Source organism: Mesocricetus auratus, unplaced genomic scaffold (genome assembly GCF_017639785.1).
Source record: "Mesocricetus auratus isolate SY011 unplaced genomic scaffold, BCM_Maur_2.0 Super-Scaffold_100009, whole genome shotgun sequence".
NCBI lineage: Eukaryota > Metazoa > Chordata > Mammalia > Rodentia > Cricetidae > Mesocricetus > Mesocricetus auratus.
In genome coordinates this window covers 4,600,656-4,626,919 of record NW_024429193.1, presented here as the reverse complement: position 1 = coordinate 4,626,919, position 26,264 = coordinate 4,600,656, and the positions used below count along the sequence as shown (strand labels likewise).

Here is a 26,264-nt window from a genome sequence, read left to right as displayed (position 1 = left end):
CTATCTAGCCCTAGCCCCTCCCAAAGGATGAGAGTGCGGGGGGGGGGGGGGGCCGGGGCGGGGAGGCAGGTTGTGGTGGAAGTGTGCTACAGTCTGGAGGAATGAGCTCATGAGTGTGGTTCAGGAGAAGGTATTATTGCTTTTGCGAGGGGTTCTTAGGCCTGACTGACATTGAGTAGCCATCTAGTTTGGGAGGTTTCCATTTTAGAATTTGGAATACTGCCCCAACCTGTGGATCCAAGTCAAGACAGGTTATCCTGGGGGGGGGAGACAAAAGGGGGAGACAGGAGACACGTTGAATGAGAGCAAGACAATCAAGCTCTGTTTATTGAGAATTTTCATAGGAGCTTATGTAGGGGAGCATGGCCTGGGATGGGCAGAGGAACATTGGAGGTTGTTAGACAGGGAGGAATGAGGCAGGGGGCTGTCAGAAGCAGGTGATGAGCAGGAGATCTCGCCAGGGAGTACAGGTGTTAAGGAAGCATTGTTAAGCGATGGGTTATCTCTATGGTGCCAGGCCATCTGCTGGAAGGCGAAGGCGCCTGAGTTTTGGGAAGTACCTTGGGGTGAGAAATAGAAATTTACTGTGACCTTGTCCTCAACAGAATACCTGGCATGTTGTTTCTCATCTCTCAGGACCCTGAGAGATGTGCTTTATAATTAATTAGTGTGTGTGTGTGGTGTGTGTGTGCGTGCGCACACATGTAGACTGCACACGCCACGGCACACCTGTGGAGGTCAGAGGACAACTCTCGGGTGTTTGTTCTCCCTGTCACCTCATGAGGGCTTACGTTTTTGACTGCGCGTCTAGCCTTTAATGGCGGAGCCTTCTCTCCACCCCATGAAGTCTTGAATTCAAACGTGGTTGTCAAGCCTGTGTGTAAGCAGCTGTATACACTGAACCAAACCACCAAAGACATCCCTCATCACTCTTGAGATGGAGATGGAGAGCAAATGTGAGTTCACATTAGCACATGTGGTGTGTGTGTGTGTGCGCGCGTGCGCGCGGCACGCACACACGTGTGTAAGTGTATGCCTGTGTGTGCATCTCCAACTGGCTTGGGACTCTTGAATACAGTGCCTGTGACATCTCTGCACCCACCCTTCCAGAATGACCTAAAAATACCAGGAATCTCAATAAATGTTGGTCACTAATGATGATTACTGGGCCTTTCCTTTTTTTTTTTTTAATGGGACAGACTCACTCACTATTTGGGGCCAGACACAGGCACTGTTAGGAATCAGCCGATTATTGTTTCTGGAGATCCTGCCTGGTGGGAAGTGAGGGTTCAGGGATGGTCACTGAAAAGCTGCCACTGGGAAAGCCGGGCTCCGGTTACTGGGCATTGGCTCAGGAGGGAGAGGGTGTGCATGGGGAGGGGGTCAGGAGGGAGAGGGTGTGCATGGGGAGGGGGGTCAGGAGGGAGAGGGTGTGTATGGGGAGGGGGGTCAGGAGGGAGAGGGTGTGTATGGGGAGGGGATCAGGAGGGAGAGGGTGTGTATGGGGAGGGGGGTCAGGAGGGAGAGGGTGTGTATGGGGAGGGGAGCAGGAAGGAGAGGGTGTGCAAACACAAGCTTTGTCCCCTCAGGTGCTGGAGAGTGGACAGGAGCTGTTCCATCATTAAAAAAAGAAATCAAGGCAGCCAGACTGGTCTGGACAGTGATTGGTGGGGTCTGTGTGAATGGCATGGCCTTCTAGTGAGGGGGTCTCGATGGGGTCAGTGATGGACATCGAGCAAAGGAAATCACAGCTCAGTGACTGTGGACCAGGAAGGTCACGTCTGATAGCTGATGCATGCGTGGGGGAGAAGTACCTCAGTCACCAGGCCCAGGTCGGGCAACCTTATCTGAACCAATACAGAAAACAAAATCAGAAATTTTATCCTGAATTCAGAAAAAACAGAGCTCTGCTAACCCACATCTGTGGCTGGGCTGGTGTTTTCATCTACAAAGTTCGTTCTCTAGAAAAAAAAAAACAGGAAACACATGCACACACACGAGTGCACACACACACATGTGCAATATGCAAACAAACACAAACACACACATGCGCGAATGCACTCCACCAAACACATGTGCACACATGCACACACACATGCACACACAGGCATGCTTGCACATTCCCACGTGCGCACACGCACACACGCGCACACACATGCACACACATACACACATGCGTGCATGAACACTCACATAAAGTTTATGATTTTGAGGTAAGCTTCCCATGGCTTACTAAGAGCAAAGGCTCATTAGAGTCAAAGGGAGGCTGAGCCCATGCCAAACATTCATAAAGAGGAGAGCAAAAGGACTGAGAGAGTGTAGCCTTGGCCATACCGACTGGGACCATTTCCCTGGAAAACAAGGCCCGATGATCAGAACTAGGCTGACATTGTTAAGGATTGATTGAAAGTTGACCATCACGCTAGATGTCCATCATTTACTTGATATGATTTCTCACTATCAGCTAACTTATTGGTTTATGGTCCCAGCTTAAAAACAAACTTACTCAATGCTGAGTGAGCCTGGTGGTCGTGCTAAGTCTGCCAAGTTACCACAACTGTTGGTGTGACATGTAATGCCAGTTGTGGGAGGAGTTATTTCCACAAATAATATCACAGCCAGGACCTGCATTTCCCTGGAAATCAGAACAAAAAGAAAGCAAACAAAGTCTTCCAGCTTGTTCTCCTTCAGCCTCCGTGGGACTGGAGAGGGGAGGCATCGTGCATACACTCCCCCAGCCTCTGTGGACTAGGGATAGGATAGCCTGCACACATACTCGTTCATGTTGTGGGACTAGAGGCAGGGAATCGTGCCCACATATTCCTCTGGAAGGAACTGAGAGAACAGAGGGGGATTATAATTGGGTGATACCAAAGTTGACTGGGCGCTGCTATTAGAACCTAAGTATTTAAAAGCCGCGGCGACCGAATTAAAAGAAGGGCTATTTTGTTCATCAATCTCCAGGCTGAGGCCCTTGTCTTCCCAAGTTTTTAACCTCACATCATTTAATCAGGGTTTCCACACCCTCCAGCTATTCCAAAAGTATTGATTTTTTTTAAGCTTGGATCTGCAAGACAGACAAAAGACTGTATATGATATTCCTGTAATGACTTATCTTAAGAATCCGCGAACCGTGCAGTCGTGATTGTTAGGCCTGAGAGGCACCTGCTCACCTTTTAGAAATGAAGAACTGAAAAGAGATTCTGAGATTCAGAAAGGGTAAGGGATATAAGGCTGACCTTTCAGAGACAGCAAACCTTTGATGAACTGTAGGACACCAAGACCGTTCATTTAAAAGATGTCTTCAAAGCGGCGTCGGAGGCTGGTTTTGTGTGTGCCTCCATGTGAGACTCTTTCTTGGGTTGTCTTTTTACATAAACCCAGGAAAATAATGGTTTCTGCCGTTGTTCCTGTCTGTAGGCTTCATGTAGTACCTTGGCTTCTTGGCTTTGTTACTGCTTTTCAGTCTCTTTCGTCGACAAAATTAAACTTTCCTGACCATTTGGCAGCATGGAACTTTGCTGTGATGGGTTGTTAAGGAGAAAAGAGACAGGAAAAGATCACCAATTTAATCTCCACATAATTAAGTTCTTGCAAGCAAACAGCCAAATAAAATTGTTGCGGTTGTTCTCTCCAGACTGTAAGATGAGTCCCTACTCTAGGCTCAGAAGAAGCTAAAAGCCAGCCATTGTCATCAAGAGTTCGGGGTGCAAATCTTTATTGCAATACACGAGTATTTTTAGGACTGAGCTGTGGTGAGGCTTTCTTGCTGTGTACATACATGTATAAACGTCTGCATGTGCGTACATGTATTTATGTGCACATTTTCTAAGGTGCATAATAACTAGGTTAAAAGAGTAGGTTCCTTGAGGAGTAGATTGGGATGGGAACAGGGGTAGGGGTAAGGGTGGAGGAGACTGGGAGGAGGGGAAGGAGGGGACACTGTGGCCAGGATGCAAAATCAATAAATAAAATTTTAAAAGAGTAGTTTTTAGTTCCCTACCCTAAATCATAGACAGAACTTAAGCACGTATTAAGGTATAGTATATAGCCAAGAGTTCTAAGTTGAGGCAGCCGTAATGTGTGTAGGTCAGGCCTATAACTGAAATCCTCCAGCTTCTGTGTCTCAAGTGGACTGTTAGGGTTTCAGATGGGTGTCACTACCTCTGACTTCCTTTAACTTTTAAAAATAAAACATCCTAAAAACACAAGATAATATTTAAAAACTTTAATAATATTGAAGTCTTTTTGTAGTAGGTATTGGATTAATGAAATTGTCTAGACGACTATGGGTAAATTCGGCAAATAAAAACTGGTAAGCTACAAGTTAGGACTTTACATCAGTAAGGAGTAATGGAATAAGAAAACAACGTCTCGATTTTCTAAGCACGTTATTAGCTTGGGATCGCAGCAGGCAGCATCAGGTAGGGCGCTGAGAATCGCGGGGTACACTTGGGCTTCAGAGCCTCGTGGGATGAGAAATGTAGAGCGGGGTTTCCCCACTGGGAAGTGTAGCGGTCATGTGGACACCAGGGGCCACTTTCCGAGGGGGCACTTGTGTGTCCCCGGGCCACTGTCCCCTGTCAGATGGAGGCCGGCATGTGTGCCTGCTGGCAGGAGAGAAGCATGGTGTTTGGAGGTGTCTGAGTATAGGGGTGCCCAGGAGAGACCCAGGCTTGCGCAAGATGTTGCTGCTCCCATGCCACACTCCACTGCTGAGTTCTCTCTGGGTGGCTTCTCTTCTCCCAAGACCGGAGGCGCATATTTTCCATCTTCGGGCCTCTCACCGACATTTAACTGTTATACTTTCTGGCCTTCAGCTTTTGTCCAACCCAAAGCAAGACCGCTGCTTAGCGCCTCTTAATCACAAGGACCTGGAACAAACAGGCTCCCTGGGCTGTCAAACTTGTCTGCAAACGTGTCGCTGCAACGCTTAGGCAGCGGTGCCAAGGATGGCCTCCGTTATCAAGCAACCCTCGCATGACGTTAATATTAGGCTTCTTCTCTTCCCTCTTTCAGGTTACTCGCCACGTATAATAGCCTCACAGATAAACACCTGGCTGGGTATTTTAACAACACCAGGATCAGGAGGCACCTGCTGAGATCCGGGCTGGTAAGATGGCTTTGACTTCTGTCCGCCTTTTTTGTTCAACTAAGTCTGGAAGCTTCCTACCTTCTTTCAGATTTCCTTTGAAGCTGTGACATCTTTTTCTCTATGCTAATTTAGGAAAAAAATTACTTCCGCTTAAACTTCTGATCTATTTATTCGGGGCTCTTCCTAAACAAGCGGAGAGAAGTTACAATGGCTATTATGGAAGCATGCATCATTGAAGGAAAAGTCCCTGTGAGATTTCAACAATACTTACACGTTTATTCAGCACACATTCTATGAACCGGACACTGTTAAAGAGCGAGGGTAGAGAAAATCCTATTGTTTCTGGAAAAATATTGTTTTTAATACTCACAGAATATGGCGTGGCAAACGCGGACAGTTTGCTTCCTCTTGTGTGTGTGCATGCGTGTGCATGAGTGTGCACGCCTGTGCGTGTGTTTTAACTTTCATTTCCCCCGTGATGGCTTATTGATACCTTCGTGCCTTCCACTGGCTTCCAAGCCATTCTTTCTTCCCACGCCATTTCCGTTCCTTTAAATGTGTATAAGGTGGAAAATCTATCTCAAAAAACAACAACAAAAAGAAAAACCCTATGGTTTTCCTTTGAAAGAAAGGGGGTGTGGTTCCTGACAGCGCTGGCTGTTTGCTTTCTTAAAGTACAGGGTTGTCTTGGTGTTGAAAGAGCTGTATTGTGTTTCTAACTGTTGTGCCTGTGCTTGGCACCTGCTGGGTGGAGCTGGAGAGAGAGGCCTTTCTCGGCCTCCTGGGGCGTCATTATCAGAAGGGTCCCCTGCAACCTGGCTCTGCCAGGAACAAGACAACCACTCACACCCCTTGCAGCCCAGCTTCCTCAAGGGTGAAAAGAAGACAATGATGTCCAGCCCTCAGAATGGCTATTACTGTTAGGAACCTGCAGTGAGTCACCCTGTAATCACTGTGTGCCTAGGAACACTGCCAAGTTGGGAGAACAACACAGCCTTTACTGAACACCATCCCCAAACACTTAAGGAACACTTGTTTAAAAGCCTGGTAACTTGGATAAGGAAGGTATGGGCCTTTCTCTAGATTAAGGGATCCAGCAACAGCCCCTTAAGCCTGATGTTTCGCATGCAAATTTCTTAAAAATGTAAGTATGGTGCTCTAAACCCCTGGCCTGTGGGATTTGATATTCGCAACTCCTCTGGGTGATTCATGTCCACCTCACTCAAGTTTAAGCACTGGGGCTCAACAGGAGCTTCCTGTCCTGGCTGGGGAGAGCAGACATAACCCCAGAGAAGAGAGATAATGGTGTCATATGCCATCTGCAACCGGAGTGGGGATAACAGCCAGGATGCCTAACATTAGACACTTGCCAGGGACATGGCATCCTGCACCAGTACATTCTAGACCCTGTGAGTGGGTTATCTGAAGTACCGTGCCGCAACAGTAATATAAAACTGATAGCTTAAAAGCGAGGAAGGAAATTAAGAACACGAACGTGGGTACTGGAGAGAGGGCTCCACGGTTAAGAGCATGTACCTGAGTTCTGCTCCCAGCACTCACACTGAAACAGCTCATAGCTGCCTGCAACTTTAGCCCCAGGATGTCCAAAGCCTGCAGCCTCCACAGGTGCCCAAGCTCACATGCACACAGGCACACACACACACACACACACACACACACACACACACACACACACACACAGACATGCAACCAGCTGTAAACGTGGCTTGCGTTAAAACTCAAGCCATCAAGGGAGGGATGGGGAAGTGGAGAGGAAAACAAACAGCAGGAAGGATAGTGGCCTCTTCTGAGCAAATACCCGCAAAGAACCAAAGGAAGCAAAGAGTGAGGAGGGTGGGATCATCTCATCGCTGGTCCCTCCAGGGACAGGCATGCAGCGATCCCCGCTGTGACCCACATCGGAAACCGTCTTCCTGCACTCCTATGCAAACCATAAAATTCTAAATCATAGCAAATTAAATTACATCCCTGGCCTGGAAAGTGCCGGAAGGGGGAAAAAAGCGGGGAGCAAACAATGTAATACAAAGTAATGAAACCGATTATTTCTCAAGACAAACCAAAGGCTTCCTCTGCCGCTTGCCCAGCCTTAGCCCTGCTGGTGCTTTCCTGCCAGATGTAGTCCATGCAGCACCGCTCCGTGGGGGCTCCTGGAAGGGCAGCTCCTCCCCGCTCCCTCCCCAAGGTACTTTCAGGGGCTTGAAAAGAACACCTGGGTTCCATCACCGGGAAATTGCGGCTCTAATGAAAACCCTGTTTTAAACGTCAAGTGTGCCACCTGTGTGTGTTTTCACACTGGCAGGTACGCGAGAGTTCCTTTCTCCTTTCTGCCTGATGAAATATTCATTAAAAACAGAAGTTCGTTAGGGACAATGGTGTTCTCCTTTAGGCTTTGAAAAGACCAATTTCCTCTCTCTCTCTCTCTCTCTCTCTCTCTCTCTCTCTCTCTCTCTCTCTCTCTCTCTCTCTCTCTCTCTCACTCTGTCCCTCTCTCTACCTCTGTCTCTGTCTCTCTGTCTCTGTGTCTGTCTGTCTGTCTGTCTGTCTCTCTCTCCCTCCTCCCTCCCTTCTCTGTCTGTTTTGGTACCTAACAACACATTTTCCTATTTTGCATTCTCGTGTGTATCTTATTTATCCACGCGCGGTTTTTATTTATTCACCACAGATCACAAGAAGTGGGAGAATACTTTCTGAAAAGGAATACAAAGTAAACACCATGAAACAGGATCACCAAAAGTACATCCGGGAGTGCTTAGCACAGGCCATCTTTCACAAGGTCCTCGACATGGAGGTGAGGGCATTCCTTACCCTCTTTATGACAGACTGTTCACTCTTCAATAATGACTAATGATTGGAGAATTCTTTCTAAACTTCATGAAAAAGGAATTTGTCCAAAAAAAAAAAAAAAAAGAATTGGGAGATACTGTCTGACTTCCTAAGTAGCCAGGAGCCCAGAGACCCAAGTTTTACTCTTTTTTAGTCCAGAAGAAATGTGGACATGATTATAAAGTTTGTGATATTTAATTTTCTAAATGTAGATTCTTTCAATCCACAATGGCTACCCAGCCCTTACCATCTGTACCTTAATTTCCATTCCCTAAAAAAATAGTGACATCTGTTTAAATATCAGTAATTCCACTGCCATGAATTATCTTGGATCTGTTATTCTTTTAAGGGCCTGTAGCTCAGCCGTATGTTAATTTTCACGGAATAGGCATTGGAAACATCTGCTGTCCCTCCTACTTTAGGACACATTGGTCAGCACGATTAACAGCCTGAGCGTCAACACGTTCTGTGGAACCTGACATTGCACTTTTAGTGGGAAATGTAACTAACCTGAGAAATTGTTGTAGTCTTGCTCCACAAATTGTCAAGCATCATTTTAGTCTCTGAGAAAAGGTGCCCCTCTTGGCTCCTCCATACCGCGGTAAACCAGAGAGGCTTGCTCGAAAGGCTCCTGACCTGTGGGTGCAGTAACACTTATGAACAAATTCAGGACTATCAGTAAACCAGCAACAAGTTTAGAACCAGGGAAAGTATTTATTGTTGTATTATCATTACATCAATATTCACTTAAGATCTTTATGGTACACATACAGTTTCTGCTTAACTTAGGGATTCATTTATTTTACTTTAGCCCAAGAACCTGAGTTTAAATCCTCAGTACCTATGTAAACAAACAAACAAACAAACAAACAAAAACAAAACAGGCGAGTCATGCCCATGCCTATAACCCCATCCCAGAGAAGGAAATACTGCTGCAATCTTACTGGCTTGTCAGCCTAGTACCAGGCTGAGTGAGAGACCCTGTGCAGAGAAAATAGCCTACAGGATGATAGAGTAGTTCGCTCAGAGTCTTCCTCCGGTCCCCACATGAACGCCCAAGACATCCAATACACGTATTACATGTACCATACACACACAAACCCACATGCATGAACACCTAATGCATCCAAAGCAAACACTGTATGTTACACACACACACACACACACACACACAAACCCACATGCATGAACACCTAATGCATCCAAAGCAAACATTGTATGTTACACACACACACACACACACACACAAACCCACATGCAGCTTTAAAAAAAGAGAGAGACAAATATGAGATACTCCAAACTTGAAAATATTGTAAGCGTGGTGTTTATGCCTAAAGGTTCCAGCGTTCGGAGGACTCTGAATTGAACATAGGGTTGTTTAATCGGTAAAGTCTGTAGCTATCTACAAATCTGAAAAACAGTGAAATCCACTTAGCTTCTTGCCATGTTTCAGAAGACACATCCAAACGGTTAGCATACTAGGACAATGCTGGTTGCTTCCAGGTTGCCACAGAGCTCCCCATTTAACTGACACTGCTCCAGTTTTCCCTGGTACTGAGGTAGGTCTCCATGCATTCACCCATTCGGCCTACAGTCGCAGACTCACTGTGTGCCAAGATGGGGCCCTGCCTTGTGGCTGCAAGACGTGCTCCTTGAAATTGTGTGCAGCAATTGCACGGAAGAGGGAAGTGGCAAAGTTAAAATCTGCAAAGGAGGGGGTGCCCTGTGGGCGTCAGAGCAAGGTGCACGGAGGTCCCGTGAAACACACCTTGAGCAAGAGTCAGCCTGGATCACAGGAGACGGGTTCCAGAGAGGCAGAAGACCTCAAATGGAAAGGAAGCCCCAGGACTGCTTGCTCAGGGCAGTTTGGCAGGAGGTGACATTATCTGCTAAGTTGGAGCTTTGTCTCTGGGTAGTCTTGAAATTCCCAAGGCAGGTTGCGGTGGAGGTGATGAGGCGATGAGATTTTTGTTTCCAGCAGGGGAGTGAAATAAATGAGCGGGAGCTGTTTGTGATGTTGCCCCTGGAGATGAAGAGGATGGGTAAATGGGCTGGAAAAGATTGGAGGTGGGAGATCAATTAGGAATCTGTTGCTAAAGGGCGGGCTGCAGCCAGCAGCAGCAGCAGGGAGTGCGGGAGAGGCAGCTGTCTACAGAGACCGCAGAGGGGAGAGCCATGGAGAGGAAGATGCCACTGTCTCAGAGGCAGGGGAGAGGCAGGGGACTTGAGGGACTGAATGAGGGGCACCGGGAGGAAGGAGCAGGGGCGTGGCATCGTACTGGAAGCCTGTCACCTGTGACAAACAGGCTTGCTAGGATGCTGTTCAGGAGACCAGGGCCTCTCACAAGCTCAGCTGCTGCAGAATGGCTCCTGGGGATGACTGGACCCTGGAAGCAAGGGCACTGGAGAGCTTGGAAGGGAGAGTGTTAACCGTGGTGGAAAGGGGCCTGTCACCTGACTGGAGAGTTGGGGACACAGGGACCTTGGGAACAGGCTGAGGGTGAATATAAGGGAAGTTTGTTGCTGAGCAGGAGGGAGAGGGACTAGAAGTGTCTAGAGATGACTGATAACACCCAGGACAGGAGTGATGGAATCAGCAGGGACCAAGGCCAGAGAAAAGGGTTTCCCCAAAGCAACAATGAAGCAACAGCGAGAAAAGCCAAGGACTGATTTCTAGCCTAACTGGAAGAAGATGATTTTCTTTTATACGAGTTATATCTTAAAGGCACCAACTAGTATACTAAAATAATCAGAAAACAGAGAAAAAAAAGTACAGTGACATAATTGCGTAAGGTTTCTACTTTCAGAGACGACTACTGTCCACGTACATTGCTTTTTGGGATCTTCTAGTCACACTTACGCAGCAATAATATCAGGATACGGCCAAGCGTGTCGGCACATGCCTATAATGTCAGTACCCAGGAGGCTTAGGCAGGAGGATGGCCACAATTTTGAGGCTCATGTGGACCATATAGCAAAAAACCAAAAACCAAAACAAAAAAACCAAATTCCATGAGTCACAGTGAGATGTAAGCTGTGTTCCACCAGTTAGGAGCACTGGCTGCCTATGCAGAGGACAAGAGTTCAGTTCCAGGCACCCTTTCCCTGCAGGACAGGGATGCCTTAGACTACAGCCTCACATGTTCACAGACGCATAAGTAAAAAAAATTAAATTAAAACAAAAAACCAGCATGATATATTGTGGTGGGGACATGGGTTTGCGGCAATCAAACAGGAAACAGGAAGTGAGACCAAGGGCACAAAGCCACGTGTCTGCCTCAGAGTCTTTGGGAATGAGAGACACTAGGAAACAACTCCTCGCTGCAGGGATCCTCTCCAGACAATGGCTCCTCAGGCCACCAGACTTCATGCCCTTCTGCCATCTTGCTGAAAGAAACAAATCCAAAGTCTTTGGAAACCTTGTTTCCGTGATTGTATTCTGTCCCAGCACACCCGCAGGCCAAACATTCAGCTGCCCTTTTCAGTTTCTTACCGCTCTTTCACTTTTTTTCTTCAAAGAAATCCAGGGGTGGGGCTGCTTTCAGATTGTATCTTTTTGTGTGCGCAAAACACTCACAAGTCGTTACTCAGTTTTCCTCTTCAGATTAAGAGTGGCGTTTCTGGCTAAAGGGCATGCATGGATCCTTTCCTAGCTAAGAAGTGTTTGTGATTGGAATTCCCAGAGTGGTGACAATTGATATCTCCACCTGCACACTTAGGCAGGTGGTTCTTCTCCATCTAAACGGCAAGAGGGGTTATTGAGAGTAAAGCTACGTGTGTGGGGATTATTTTCCTCTAAAAATATTCTTGGCTCTAACTAGGATGGTTCTGTCTCCCACAGCGCAACCGCCAGCTTGAAATAAGAAGGAAACTGGATGCCTTAGCTAGGAAAGAACGGATTCAGAGGCTGAAGGTAAACTCTTTCGCCTTTTTGTTGCATTTTAGGAGTCCAACACCCAGGCGGTTATTATTGAGCGTCTAGAGTCACCTGCTTTTGGACAGCAAACATAACCGAGGTCAAGCAAGTGATTCTACTGAGCTTGGATCTCAACCGTCATCTATATGGACGCGGATAAAATAGGCCCTGCTTCTGAGAAGTGCATTTTCACAATGCAAGAAACTTTCCAAGATAAAATTAAAAATAGCCAAATTTGAAATCCGGCTTTTGTGTGTTTTTTTTAATATTTCATTTTGTGTGTGTGTGTGTGTGTGTGTGTGTGTGTGTGTGAGAGAGAGAGAGAGAGAGAGAGAGAGAGAGAGAGAGAGAGAGAGAGAGAGAGGCCAAAGGATATTCTTGTAGCTTAAGAAAATAGAGATGGTAATGTTCCAGTGTGAAGGAAAATAAAACATTGGAAGAAGTATATGATCACACATTTTCATTCGAATGTCACCCTTGAAAACCATGGTGGGAATGAGCTTCCCTGGTGGGGGACAGCATGATCAGATTGGGGACATTCTGTGCCGGGTATTTTTAAACCCCGGGGTTGTCCTCTGTTTTTGTTCTTTCCAATGAACTTACGGAAGACATCAATTTGAATCGGGAGATGAGATTCAACTAGGCATGTTTCAGATTAGGATGGCAGATTTATTTGATTTCTTGAGCTATTTGAAATCGTGAGCTGTTTGTTCTTAATTTTCTGAACGTGAAACACATCCCACAAACTGATTTAAGCATTTGCAAAGTGTTGGTAGGGCAACCTGTCCAGTAAGACTACAGTTTTCCTATTCTGGGTTGGTGGGCTCAAATTTACTTATTGGGGTCACGTGCTAATCTTGTTAGTAAAGTGTTGAATGGCAGTACATAGGTCCCTTCTCGGGGATCAGGAGAACTCAGGTCCAGAGGCTCCAGTCCATTCAGGTTGGCTGGCCATGGCTTGCACCGTGAACTGTTATTTACGGGTTCTGCAGTCTATCTGCCGAGATGCGGGTGTGGTGACTGGAAATACTTGAGTCCCCGCTCCTGAAGCAGGGTGGGCTGCATGTCCTCCATTCATTTGCCCTGTGCGATGGCAGCTGAGGAACACTAGGTCATGGGGAGAGGGCCGGAGACACTCCAGGTCCTCTCATCAGATGCCTCTATTGGGACTGTCAAAGCTCACTGCCTATTTGTAATTGGCAAAGGCACGTTTTTAGGTTCCTTCCTTCTGTTTAGTAGGCAAACTTTTGCTTCAGGTCATCATGGAATTATTTTTATGTAAAAGAAAAAAAAGCCAATCATTTCTGGTAGCCTCTACTGGTCAGAGTAAGGAAGTATAGTGGTTACTGTGTAGCAGCCTGCTAAACATTATGGTTGAAGTACAGGGTACTCAGAGTAACTCCTTTTTTAAAATTTGTTTGTTTGGTTTTTCGAGACAAGGTTTCTCTTTGCAGCCCTGGCTGTCCTGGCACTCTGAAGACCAGGCTGGCCTTGAACTCACAGAGAACCGCCTGCCTCTGCCTCCAGAATGCTGGGATTAAAGGCGTGCGCCACCAACGCCTGGGTCAGTGTGACTCCTTCGTTTACAATTAGGAAAGACTCCATTTTATGCCACTCACAACCACCCCCCCAGGCCCAACATGGTCATGAGAGCCTTGCTAACTTCCTTGTCAGGACACCGAGTAGCCTTCTTAGTGGGGAGGGCTCTGATCTCATAATTCAAATGTGTGCCAGGGGCTAAAGAAACCAGATCATCTACACGTCAACCTCACAGATTTCTTTCTCGTTATAGGGAGAACACACAAGACGATTTATCGAAGATAACTTGCCCGTTCTGACTCCCCATCCCCCAGCTGGCCCAAAGTCAAACCGCGGCTGTAGCGTTCTGGCTGAGGAAGGACACTCTAGCCCATTAACACTGGTGAGTCCTATTAAGTACTCTGTCCCAGCTAATGAGTGTACAATTTCTCATTAATCTCAGAATGAAGACTCTGTGTGCATGTCTATACAACCCTACAGACTAGAAAACATAGTCAAAGGAACAGTTGGAAGCCACAGACTCACAACTGCTCAAGTCTCCATTAACCGTCCCCCCACTCCAGTCAAAATCCCTGTGGGTGCAGCCATCACGACAGTCTCTTGAGTGGGGATCACTTAACACTTTCACACTCAGATCCCTCCCCCAGCCCTGTACTCCGGCTCTGTTTCACCTACAGAAAACAACAAACGCTACCCTAGATATCTAAAATCACTTCAAGTGGTCTAGCTCAGTGTTGACCCTCCAGCACTCAGCAACGCGGCACAGTGGAGACTCTGGTTGTGTCATACGTGCCGTCTGTTTTCTGACATTCTTGCTATTCTGCTATCTGTACAAATCCAGCAGTGCCGTGCGGCGTGCTGGTGATAGTCTACCATTTCAGTCTGTCAAAAGGATGGGCTCCTACTTGGAGATACTTAAATGTATTGAAATCCCATCTGAAGAAATCATACGCTGATATTTTATCCCAGCATGATTTGTCTGTTGCCCAGAGGTGGTATTTGCTGGGAGGGCACAGTTCTTCAAAACAAGTCAGACCCAGGAAATGTTTAAAAAGTGTTGCCTGGTGGTTGAAGCGGGGTAAACGTCCCATGACATCTTTACTCTTGGTTTTCATGACTGGATGTTTTTCCTTGTAAAGTCTGGCCATTTTCTTTTTTTTTTTTATTTCTGTTGCACAATATCTGTGGAGAAATTATAAAGCCCTCACAGACTGTTGAAGAAGGCTGTCCCTTAAGGCATTAAGCTTCAACATTCTGCAAAAGTTAGTCATGTCTTGACCTGTCCAGGGTGAACAGCCGAGTCTTGAAAAGCCCCGGTCTCTCTGGACTGTTTTTCCTCTTCCGGGTTTGGTTTGAATGGTGGGTGTGTGCACACACAAACATGTCTTTGTTGGACAGCAATTCACTAGCCTCTCCCAAGCTGTTCCCCAGAAGACACCAAGGAAATAATGCTGTTTTCTGTCCTCCACCTGGTTCAGAGAGGGGAAGTCCCTTTAAGGGTTTCCTTTTAGTTTTCCAGATGAACCCCCTCATTGCAAGAGTGAGGGGCTCCCTTATAAGTCAGAGGTTACACTGTTACCAGCTGGACATAACAGACTGGACACTTGGTCACAGACTACACTGTTTGTGCACCTTACTGGATAGCTACTTTGATGTGTAGGTGAATCCTGCTTTGCAGAGATTCAAGTCTGCCTTTGGTTTGCCCTGACTGCTACCAACAGCCCTAGATGGAGACAGGAAACCTTATGGGATGTCATCACTTTCCACCAGCTTCTCAGGGAAGCCCGCGGCATGGCTGTTCCTGCCCTTCATTGCTAGTTGTGCTAAACTTTCAGACACCGTGCAAGCATTTAGCTGTGCCGTCTCCATTAAAACCCAGGAACGTCATCTCAACCGATTCTGCACTTCTTTGGGAAATTCTCCCCCTGGGGTCTTCTAGAGAACTAGCAAAGCTCAGCTAAGCTGAGTAAATTACCAGGTAGCCGGTTTCAACTCACATTTCCGTACGGCTTTGAGCACACGAAGACAGTGCCTTGCAGGAAAATACATTCACACATTGTAAAATGCAGCAAAGTTAAGGTAGCCTCTGATATGAGCTACGAGAGTTTGGGGTGCACAGCTGTTAATGGAACAGATTTATCTTTGGCGATAAATGGGAACAGTTTAGCATTTGACCGCCACATCCTTCTAACGGGATGGCATGTGTATGCAAATGCACAGCGGTAAAATTAAGAGCATATCCACCAGCGCATGACGCTCTCTGGTTTGTAGTAACCAGCTCCTCTGGATTTTATATACAAGATGTTTCACATTTGGGATTGTTGCACTAAGAGACACAGGACAGCATGTATGTATGGGTCTCGTAGAGTCACAAGAGCTTCTTACTCGGAAGCCTGTGGCTTAATTCCTGTACGAGGATTTTAAGGTCTCTCTCCAAGGTTCATCTCTTGCTTTCTCCGACCTCTTACCAGTGGCTTCAGTTGATCCATGTGTGTTTGCTGCGGTTCAGGTTTGTAGAGACTCTGGTCCCGTCACTCCCCTTGTGGCTGAGACAAAACACCTTTGAGAAGTGACTGAGGTAGAAGGGGCTGGTGTGACATGTAGCCTGAGGGTCAGGTTGGAGGAAGGCATAGAAGCTGGTGGCACCACATTGGAGGGAGCGTGCGGCTAGGACCCTTCTCTGCCTCATGCGTTATTGGAAGCAGAGAGAGGAAGGCTAGAAGCAGGGTGTTCTACGAGCAGCAGCAAGACCTGCCCTTCAGAGAGAAGCTCTTCCAGCCAGGCCACCCTTTACCTACCAAGGGATTCACACCCCCCCCCCAAAAGAGCAAAACTCCCAGTTTTGGGCCGGGTGTTGAAACAGCCTGAGGGAGACATTTCACATTCACACCCTAAGTGACCTAAGTAACAATGGCTTAACCAGGGGGGAGTCATCCCTGCCCCAGCCCATGCATGAGCCTCAGGTGACTCTATGAAGTCATCAAACACCTGGATCCCTTCTGTGTTGCTCACCCCACCCAACTTGGGGTGCCCGGCTTCATCCACAGCAGCCAGGGCTGTGTATCACCATGTGGATGCTCCGGCCTGAGGGAAGGGGTCAGCGGGAAAGTAAGGACGCGGCTTCCCTTCTCTATGAGTGTGTATGGCTAGTGTCAGGAGTCCTTTGGACGGGTTCACATCTTACTGGCCTAGAGTGGAGAGGGCTGCCACCTCCCGCAGAGTCGTAGGTCAAGTCTGGGGAGCCTGCTCTGTTTGGGCCAGACGTGATCCCAAATGAGAATGCTGTTCCTGGAGAAGAAAGGAGAGCAAATGCCAGGAACGGCTGTCACTGTTCTTCTTCGGTCCTGGCTCAGAGCCTCTTCTCCCTCGGATTTTCAGGTCACCCTCTTCCCCTTGCCTAGTCATTTGGATAAAATTTTAGCTGCGTCTGTGAGAAATTTAGCTCTCCTTAGCCCTCTTGGTTAACTGTAACTATTCTAAGAACACGTCACTCTGAGCCCCGTTGCCTGGCATCCATCAGCCCAATTGACTAACGGATATTTGGATGTTAAATATTGCTTTTTATCTCCTCACTTGGCCTAAGGCGGAGATTCAATATGTGCCTACTGTTGAGAAATCAGAAGTTTAGCAGTGTATGCACACATGCTTCTCAAGATGCTGTGAGAACAAGGGATTGGTAGTAGTCTCTGGCTGCCTGTTTAGATGTGTTTACTTATACATTCTTTTGCAGAATGGAATGCTTGTGGCTCATCATCCTTTTAGAGTCAATGTACAAAATTCCGTTCATGAATCATTTATGTACTGTCCTTCTCATACCCCTTTGTCCAAATATGCACATCCTGTTCTTGGCGTTTTTCTACTGCCTTAGTCTAATAGGACAACTGGGCCAAAAGCTTCCTGCTTCCCCACTTTTGACACATTGCTAATTTCTATACAAAACATACAATTTTCTGTTGATGCCCCCAAAAGGTACTTACAGTGTTCCACACTGGCACTTTTTGTATTCGCTGCAATACATTCCTGATTGGAAAGAGTCTCTGTTGGGGGCTCAGCAGGAAACAGATGGCTCGTACCAATAGAGTAATTAGGAAGTTGTTTAATAAAGAAACTATTTAGGTAGATACAGCCCGGCAAAGGGAAAAACAACCATGGATGGTAAGCCCACTGGGGCCAGCACCACAGGAAACCACAGCCCCTGGGTTGAAGGGGGCACAGGAGGGGTTAGGTTCCAGAAGCCATAGGCAGGAACCACCCTTCAGGGAGGGCGGGAATAAAGGCCTCCATCTCACACTCCCATCTTCTCTGATGCAATCCCTCTCTTTGGTAGAATCCAACTGCAGTCCTGGGGTTGGTTGGTAGATTCTCGAGGGAGTCGGTTCCCAGGGCCCGGAGCTCCACAGACAGAGAAGGTAGACAGGAGACCCAGCAGAGAGGATGGAAGACACTCAGCATGGAAACGCTCATTTTTATATAGTGCTTCCCAGCGCTGCCAGCTACCACTTTTCATCTTGCTTTCTTACATTTCTAGGAAGCAGCTGAAGTCACGTAACGGGTAGGCACCTGCCTTTCCCGTTGTCTGCTTTTACTTTGGGTGGTGCCCAACCTTGCGGCGGGATGAATTCAGAGTAGATTGTATATTGAAAACATTGAAACTGAAACGAGTCTGTTCCGATAATACCATCCCAGATCTCTACAGTAGGAACATGATTCAACTCAACATTTAACTGAGCAAAGCCATCCTTGGCACAAATTCGGCCCTGTCAAGAGTTTACAGTACGGGCAAGAATATGGGGTTACAATAGAGACCGTTTCTTTTGTCTGCAAGGCTCCATCCCTGTGATACTTGGTTAGGTTGAGGACTTCAACACCATATGTTTTAACAGATACTTTGGGTCAGAAGGTGTACATAATGGAGGGATATAATTAAAGTTTAATCTGTTTGGTAAAAAAAGGTACCATTAATTACTCTGGGCAATTTGTTGAGTTATTAATTGGTTCTGGAAAGATGTCAAGATACTAATTTAAACGGAACTTTCCCCCCCTAATTGTCTAGACAGCCTCCTCTCGACCATATACTGCCCCGGGAAATATGCAGCCTCCGATTCGACTGCAGCCTCTTCTCAGTAATTGTGCAGCGAGAAATGTTTCAAAGATAACTTCAGGGTCCAAACTCAAAACCGCATTTCTGGAAAGTGAAGCTCCGTTTCCTATTGGGGTAAATGTTGTTTTCTTTAAGAAATGTATTTCTTTAAATTGTCGATTAAAGTCTTGTGCTGTCAAAGCGTGTAAGGTGCTCCAGGAGGCTCATCCTGTGCATCCATGGAGCACTTAACCGTGTCACTTAACCGTGTGCTTCCGCTGAACACTGTCTTTCCGTGACGAGCAGCAGGCCGGTTGCCATCTAACTAAGCAGAGTCTGTAAGGAAGGGGTGGGTTTGTCATGATGTGGCCCGATAGCTCACCACGAGAAAGAGGACTGGATGGAAAACAAAGAAGTCTTTCCACAGCTGCAAGCGACTGTCCCCAGAAGAGACCCCTTGTGGGCTCCTTGTGGATTAAGCACAGGGGAACCAGACCCCGGGGGACATTGAGTGGCTGGTCTGTGTTTGCCTCAGGACTAGCTTTTGAAGTCCCTGTGCAAAGTCACATGGAGGCTGAATTGCATCTCTCATTTAAGTGTAATTAACGACCCAGGGCTTTGACACTGCATTCCCTTCCAGGGTTATTATCTTGGGTAATCTTGCCCTTTAAGAGTATTAGGAAGCTAGGAATGAAACAGAATCCACCTAAACAGGGAAGAATAAGCCAGGGCCTTTCCACACTGGGGAGGGCCTGTGTTTCTAACTCGCAGAAACATTCGCTAGCTTAAGAATCCATCAAGAACGTGATTGCCATTAAGAGGAAGGGATGGATGTGTTGCTTCATTCCTTACTAGGAAATACCACCCATGAACCCAAGCCATTGTCCTCTTTCGCTGACAAATGCCCTTCACGTAGACAAATGAGGGCTTGCATTTCATACTAAATGTACACAGGCAATCGTCACATCCCAACCCACTGGACACGCTTTTAGCTCGTGAGAATGTTTTACGCACCTTTCCCTGGGGAATTTACGGGGAGCTTCTTAAATGCTAGAAGAAGTTAGTTGGGAAATGGTGGCTTTTTGTTTGCAGAAATGGCTTGGAGTGAGACAGGCTCCCTCCCGGGTCTCTGATCTAGAGTCCAGTCGACGCGGCCAGTTCCTATGAGACCACTTAAGATAATACACAAGCAGGATACTGCTGTTTTATAGTCATCGAAGACAGGAGATTTGTCCCGATCAGGGGCCATTAATCCATCATCAAATCACCAAAGCTTTGTAGGAACAGTGGTGTCTCTCCCCCACCCCCCACCCCCGTTGGCAGGGCCTCCTGGGAGACAGAATCACAATAAGGAGGTTACCTGGTGACAGAGGAACCAGGAAGGGGCCGTGTCTCAAGGCAGTGTTCTTGGATCAGGCTAAGGTTTCCAGAGGCACCCATCTCATCTTAGAAATGGGCTTGCCAAAAGTAGCAGGAATCGCACAGGTCTTTGCCTAAAACTCTCTGTGTCCTCCGGGGTTAGCTTTGCCATTAGGGCTGGACACACAAGGGGTAGGGCTTCCTCCCCATTAGGCAGGGGCTCCAATGGGTGCTTTCCATGTGCGCCAAGGTGATTACATTCTTCCCAAGCTTCTATATAGTTCTGAGTTCTACTTTGGCAAATTTTCTTCCTAGACATAAGAACGCTGATAGTGTTGGACTCCCAGAAGCTGATTTTTTTTTCTTTTTGCTTTCAGTGATTGTTTCCCCCTGCCAAATTACTCTGAGACACTGTATGCAAGTAATCGTTTTACGTACACACGGTGACATGTAACATATATAGCTCAAGTTTTGAGAGCGTGGGTTGCTGAAGGAAAGGCACTGGGTAGCTCACATGCACCAAGAAGGTGAAGATTAGTTTCATATTAGTTTCAGCTACCTAAACTCAGTGTTCAAATATTTTTTGGCACTTATGATAGGCTAGGTATCGAAGAGCAAGTGTTGTTACTGATTATCAAGGAAGACACCAGCAGGCTTATTGGAGCTTACAATGTAATGTGCATAAGCAAGACAGGCTATGAAAAGAGACATGCTTCTATTAGTGGGCATCGAAAGTGTTGACTGTCAGACAAGCTCCTTACGAAAGACAGTGGCCTGTATTACTGCTAAGCACATACGGGGCACTGGGTTGACCCTTCACGCTTTACTGAAAGAGTGAAGAGATACAGGTGTAAGGACTGAGTGTGATACAGACAAAACCAGTCCGAACTTGTCGTAGCAGTCACTGAGCATCTTTAGGAAAAAGGGAACATGGTCAACACCAGGTTGGTTTTGATGCCACTAATCACTTGGCAAACCTTGCCGGCGTACAGAGTGAGTCCCTCCTGCCAGGAGAAATCAGCGTTAAGTGTTTTCAAAGCACTGCCAGGAAGACCTACCTCTGTTTTTTGCCATGTAGGAACCTACCCAAGAAACAATGCACCCATATGCAAAGGAGGAGTCAAGGCAACTTGGAGCTGTCATATTTACAGTAGTGAACAACTGGGAAAAGCTTTCCCCACCATAGCTTAAAAGGCACTGTAATTATATGTAATAGTTTAGAAAAGTATCCAATATACTATCAGTAATATAGGAAAAGGAACAAGACGTTAATTTTTCAAAAATATGATTAAATTCATCTCCAAAACAAGACAATCACCTGATACCAGCTATGATATTTATTTCTAAAAGCAATTAAAGTTATCAAAACTCCCAAAGTCCTAGGTTAATTTAAATACTTGTATCATGTACATTTATCCCTAGTTTGATATTCTAGGATCAATGCAACTTATTGCAGAAAAAATGTTGGAAACAAGTAAGAACACTCAATGTAATTTATCGTCTGAACAGTAGACCCCCTTACATAAAAGTGGTGGTTTTATTCAAGTTTTGAGCTAGACATGCTTTTACTTACTCTGCTTTTATTTACTTAGTAACCAGTGCCCTTTGGAGAACTTTCTTTCCATAAAATAAATTTTCATTATTAAGCATTTCAGAATTTAGATGAAATGGGATGAAAATTAATTAGTAACACAAAAATATAAATGTAATGTAAATTTATATTGTATAAGTATAAATACTTTTTAAAAAATAGTGTATAATGGATAAAAATATCTAAAGATTCCTTAAAATTTGGAAATATATTTCAGACACATGTAATAATTTGTAAAAATATTTAGACTCAAGTCTGTCTGGCAAAGATTATTGGTTTTACTTTTAAAGATTTTACAAGATTAAAGTGAGGCATTTTGATTAAACCCTCAAACAACATAAAGATATATCCCACAAGGATACATTAATGTTTAAAATTTTCCATTTGTTCTTGCTTTTTAAATAAAAACCTACACAAAAATCGCTTTAAAGAAATGAAGCATCATACTGCCCGTGCTACTATTTCTATACCCTATTGAGAAATATATAATCTAACTAAAGAAACGAAGCAAAATTTAATTAACTATTTTCCTATATATGGATTTTTTGGGTGCTAAACCTTTTACGGTTGAGCTGAATTTAAATATGTGTACATACACACACACTTAAATAATACACACATGTATAGTATTAATTCTTGCAAGTAATATTAATAGTAAATTTTTTTTACAGGATTTATTCCTGTTGGCAGGATTTCTAGGTCAAACAGTATCCTCTTTGAAATTTGGTGAATATTTTTGCTTGTCCTTCACTAAGTTTGCAATAATTCAAACATTATACATCCGGCATTTGATCACAGTCTTGCTTCTCCTGCCTGTTTCAGACCTTGGGATTTGTGAGGTTGGAACATGAGGGCAGTTGCTCAGTGCACTGGCCACCCTGCTTCTGAGTCCAACCCTGCATACTTCCCGGTGTGAAATCAACTAACTTGACTCTCCCCTGAGTGCTGTTCTTAAATCTTCTGTTAAAACTACATTTGCGCAAGGTTAAAGACACGTGCTCACGGAATTTGCAATAGACAGAAGGTGTGATTTTTCATAGATACCGATGCGAGTTTGGGGTCGGACTATTGTTTCCAGCTGGGTTTGAGTGCAGGGTCAGTCATCCAGGCTTGCCTTTGATTTGCGCTGGGGTTGCGTTAGGGCCCTGCGTGTGCGTCACTGGGCTTTAACATCATGGTGTATGATTGCAGGGCAAGAAGGCGATGATGAAGTTCAGGAACTCCATGGACAATTCCCAGAGGCTGGATCCCTACCAACTTCCAGACATTAACAGTTACCAGTTTCCTGTCCCTCCCACGTCCCCGCCCCAAACAGGAAAGATCTTCAGGGAGAACAGGTCCGAACCTTGGAGGAGGAAGAAGCTGCGTCCCATCACCGCTCCCCATGGCTTAGAGCCCCTCTATACCAGGGTGATTATGAGTCAAATGGTCTCTTATTGCTGTAACGCTGATGACTTCACACCAGCTGAGTTCTAGTTCTGTAGTAGAAGAGTTTTCTAGAACCGAGTACGAAAACGGCATTACATAAAGAAATACAGCATGTTTGCAAGCACAGCAATAGATACAAACGAGGCATTTCAGTAGTTCAGCTGAATAGCTAATTTAGCAGAATTGGTGATAGAAGACTCATGTGGCCAGATTTAGTTTGACTGACTCCAATTTTGCTTCCTTTAATTCGATCACCCAGAGTGTCTTAACATCTAATTCAAGAAAATTCATGGGTTTAAGCATTGCTAGAGAGTGTAACATATATTATCACATTTTATTTTTAATGGTTTATTGCAAATTGGCGAATGTGGCCTATGATGCTCTCAGCATTCTTTGAAAAAATGCTGTGGGTTCGTCACGCATTTCCCCAAAACATCGACCTGTAAGCCTAGATGGACTATACACAGCTTCAGTCTAGTAAGAGAGCAAAGGACCTCTTTTCCTGCACTGGGTAAGTACACAACCACATTAATTGCCCAGAACTTCTCTGACACTTGGTAGACAGCGGAGTTGACATCTTCCAGAGAGACCATCACCTGAAGTACCCAAATGGACACACACTCTGCCTCTTGCGATTCCAAGTCAGCCTTGCCTCCAGCGCCGTTTTTTCCAAGCCCTGCCTGTATCTCCCCCTCAGCCGCTGCCCTCCCCCCTAACCTCCTCAACATGCCAGGGCTTTCTTTCCCCTGCTATTCCAAATTCCCTTCTCTCAATTTGATTTTCTCCAGTCCTCACTCTCCCATTCCGTTTCTGACAGGAGTCCTCTCTCTCACCCCCAAAGACTCCTTCGCCCCCAGTGCCCCCATCTGTGACTGACACCACACTCTGAAGTCTGTGTCTTCGGCCTTCTTGGCGGATTTTACGCAGTTATCAAATCCTTTCTATGCAGACTGCGCCTTAGACAAGTTTTCTCTCTTCGCTTACATTTTTTTTAAAAAATTATTCTTTGAAAATGTCACACTTATTAACCTATCTGCTCCCAGTTTCCTTTCTCCAACTGCCCCTGAAACCCACCAACCTGCCCAATTTCATGCCTATTACTATTATTATTCATTAATTAGTTATTTCTCTGAGTTCATTAGTGCTGAACATTTTACGAATGATTGTGGGGCCACTATGGGGGTGTGGATAACCTATCAGTACTAACATCCCCAAATGAAAGTGACTATTCCTCCCTTAACACTACCAACTGCAAAAAGCTCCTAAGTTGGGGGAGGGGGCGCTGGGGTAGCGATTGGCTTGATCCCGTGCAGGCAACCAAAGCTGTGAGAGCTGATGTGCTCACCAGCCCAGTCAAGTTCATCAGTCAGCCCAGTACAGCCCTCCTCCCCAACCTCCGTCTCTTACATTGTATCTTCTCCCTCAGCGTTCCGAAGAGCCCTGTGCAATATCCCATCTCTTGGCTACAGGGTTGTTCATGTGGAATGACTCATCCTTGTTTCATTGTTTCCTGGACTTCTTTGGTATCTGCCGTAAAGGTTTCCCTTTTTTATTTCTAGATCTCTCCCCTTCCTTCCCCTCCTCCCAATCTTGCTTTTCTTTTTGAAGAACCAACTTGTTTCATTCTTTGTGGCTTTCGACTTTTGTTTCGCCGATTTCGGTTATCTCTTCCTAGCTACTCATTGTGGATTTGTTGTGTTCTTGTTGTTTCTCCAGGTCCTTAAGGCGTGTCTATAGTTATTAATTTGAGATCTCTCAAGCCCGTTGGATGCAGGCACTAGGCACTATCAACCTTTTCTTTAATGGAAAGAAATGTATTTTTCATTTTGCATACCAAGCCCAGTTTCTCCTCCCTCCCTCCCCTTCTTTCATCCCCCACTTCCTACCTTTTCCACCCCCACCCCGTCTACTCCTCAGAAGGGGTAAGGCCTTCCTTGGGTAATCAATAAAGTGTGGTATACCAAGTAAGGCAGGACCCAAGCCCCTCTTCCTGTAGCAAGGTTGAGCAAGGTGCCCCACCATAGGGAATGGGCTTCAAAAAGGCAGTTCATGCACCTGGGATAGGTCCTGGTGCCACTCAACTTTTTAATTAATTAATTAACTCATTCATTTATTTATTCGAGACTGGGTTTCTCTGTGTAACAGCCCTAGCTGCCCTGGAACTTTCTCTGTAGACGAGTCTTGCCACGAACTCAACAAAGATCTACCTACCTCTGTCTCCTGAGTGCTGGGATTAAAGGCATGTGCCACCACGCCAAGAAACTTTTAAAAGATTATCTCAATGGTGTGTGTTAGATTTTTGGTATCTTGCATTTTTCCTTTACTTAACTCTAGACATTTTCAAAAATTCCCTTCTTAATTTCTCCAGCAACCTGATAATCATTCAGTAATGTGTGTACAGTCTCTGTGTGTTTGAGTCCTCTGTGTGCCTTCTGTAGTTTATATTGCTGCTGATATCTGGCTTTGTCCCGTTATGGTCAAATAGAATATGCTATTTTAATTTTCTTGTGTTTGTTGAGACTTTCTTTGTATCCCAGTCAAATATATATGTCCAATTTTGGAGAAAGTTTTCATGGAATGCTAAATGTGTGTTATGTAGTGTTTGAACGGAATGTTCCGTTGCTGTCCTTTAGGTCTACGTGGTTTATGATGTCATTTAACTCCCATGTTTCTCTCTTTAGATGACCTGTCTACTGTTGAGAGTGAGGTATTGGAATTATTATCGCTTTGTTGGGGTTAATATTTGGTTTTACATCATTATTTGATGAAGTTGGGTGTGTCTGTGTTCTGTACATACGTATTTATAATTAGATCTCCCTTTTGGATTGTCCTTTATGGAGTGTAAAGTGCCTTCTTACTGGGGGAATTCAGAATTCAGGCCACTTGGCACCCAGTGTTATTATTAAAATCTGTGTATTAGTGTCTGTCATTTTGTTGATTGTATGAAGTTTTCTCAGACCTGACTTGATAAACAATTCTGGTATTGTTTCATTAATTCTTTGGGACCCCTTGTATGTGGTTTTCCTCATTTCTAAACCAAACTGTTTTGTGTAGAGCTAGTTTAGTGATCATAAATTCTTTAGTCTGCTTTTATCATAGAAAATGTTTATTGCTCAAATTGAATAGGTGGTGTGTTGGGGCGAATAGTCTAGGTTGACAATTGTATTTCAGATTGTGAAATACTCTTTTTATGTCCTTATGGCTTTAAAAGTCTTGCTGAGTAGTCACTACTATTCTGGTTGATGCTGACTTGGCCTTTCTGGAAGTTTCTAATAGTGCTCTTAATATTTTCACTACAATATTTTCACAGGGAGTACTTACGGTTTGTAGATGGATGCTCATCTCTTTCTTTAGGTTTGCAAACTTCCTTGAAAATATTTTCTATACAATTGGTATTATAATTTTTCTGTTC

The 26,264-nt window shown here is 45.4% G+C and overlaps 1 protein-coding gene and 1 long non-coding RNA gene across 9 annotated transcripts in view; one reads left to right on the top strand and one right to left on the bottom strand.

Moving 5' to 3' along the window:
• Nucleotides 1-26,264, top strand: part of Erich3 (glutamate rich 3) — a 103,341-nt gene that overhangs the window by 26,699 nt on the left and 50,378 nt on the right. For 5 of the 6 annotated variants that reach the window (XM_013123118.3, XM_040751558.1, XM_013123120.3 and 2 more), the window contains 6 exons: nt 5,020-5,113; nt 7,779-7,904; nt 11,781-11,852; nt 13,648-13,776; nt 18,448-18,609; nt 22,616-22,834. In XM_013123118.3, coding sequence (XP_012978572.2) covers nt 5,020-5,113; nt 7,779-7,904; nt 11,781-11,852; nt 13,648-13,776; nt 18,448-18,609; nt 22,616-22,834 — 802 coding nt within the window. Of the gene's footprint in view, nt 1-5,019; nt 5,114-6,105; nt 6,240-7,778; nt 7,905-11,780; nt 11,853-13,647; nt 13,777-18,447; nt 18,610-22,615; nt 22,835-26,264 lie in introns of those variants that run through there. The other variant, XM_040751559.1, reaches the window with a different exon arrangement.
• Nucleotides 292-20,086, bottom strand: LOC121142272. Of its 3 annotated transcripts, none has more exons than XR_005879247.1 (5): nt 19,835-20,086; nt 8,450-8,575; nt 3,240-3,521; nt 2,507-2,635; nt 292-560 (listed from the first exon to the last, which is right to left on the bottom strand). It is a non-coding gene; the product is annotated as an uncharacterized LOC121142272 (long non-coding RNA). The 3 variants fall into 3 exon arrangements; XR_005879248.1 differs by lacking the exon at nt 19,835-20,086 and adding an exon at nt 19,489-19,821; XR_005879249.1 differs by lacking the exon at nt 19,835-20,086 and adding an exon at nt 15,863-16,300.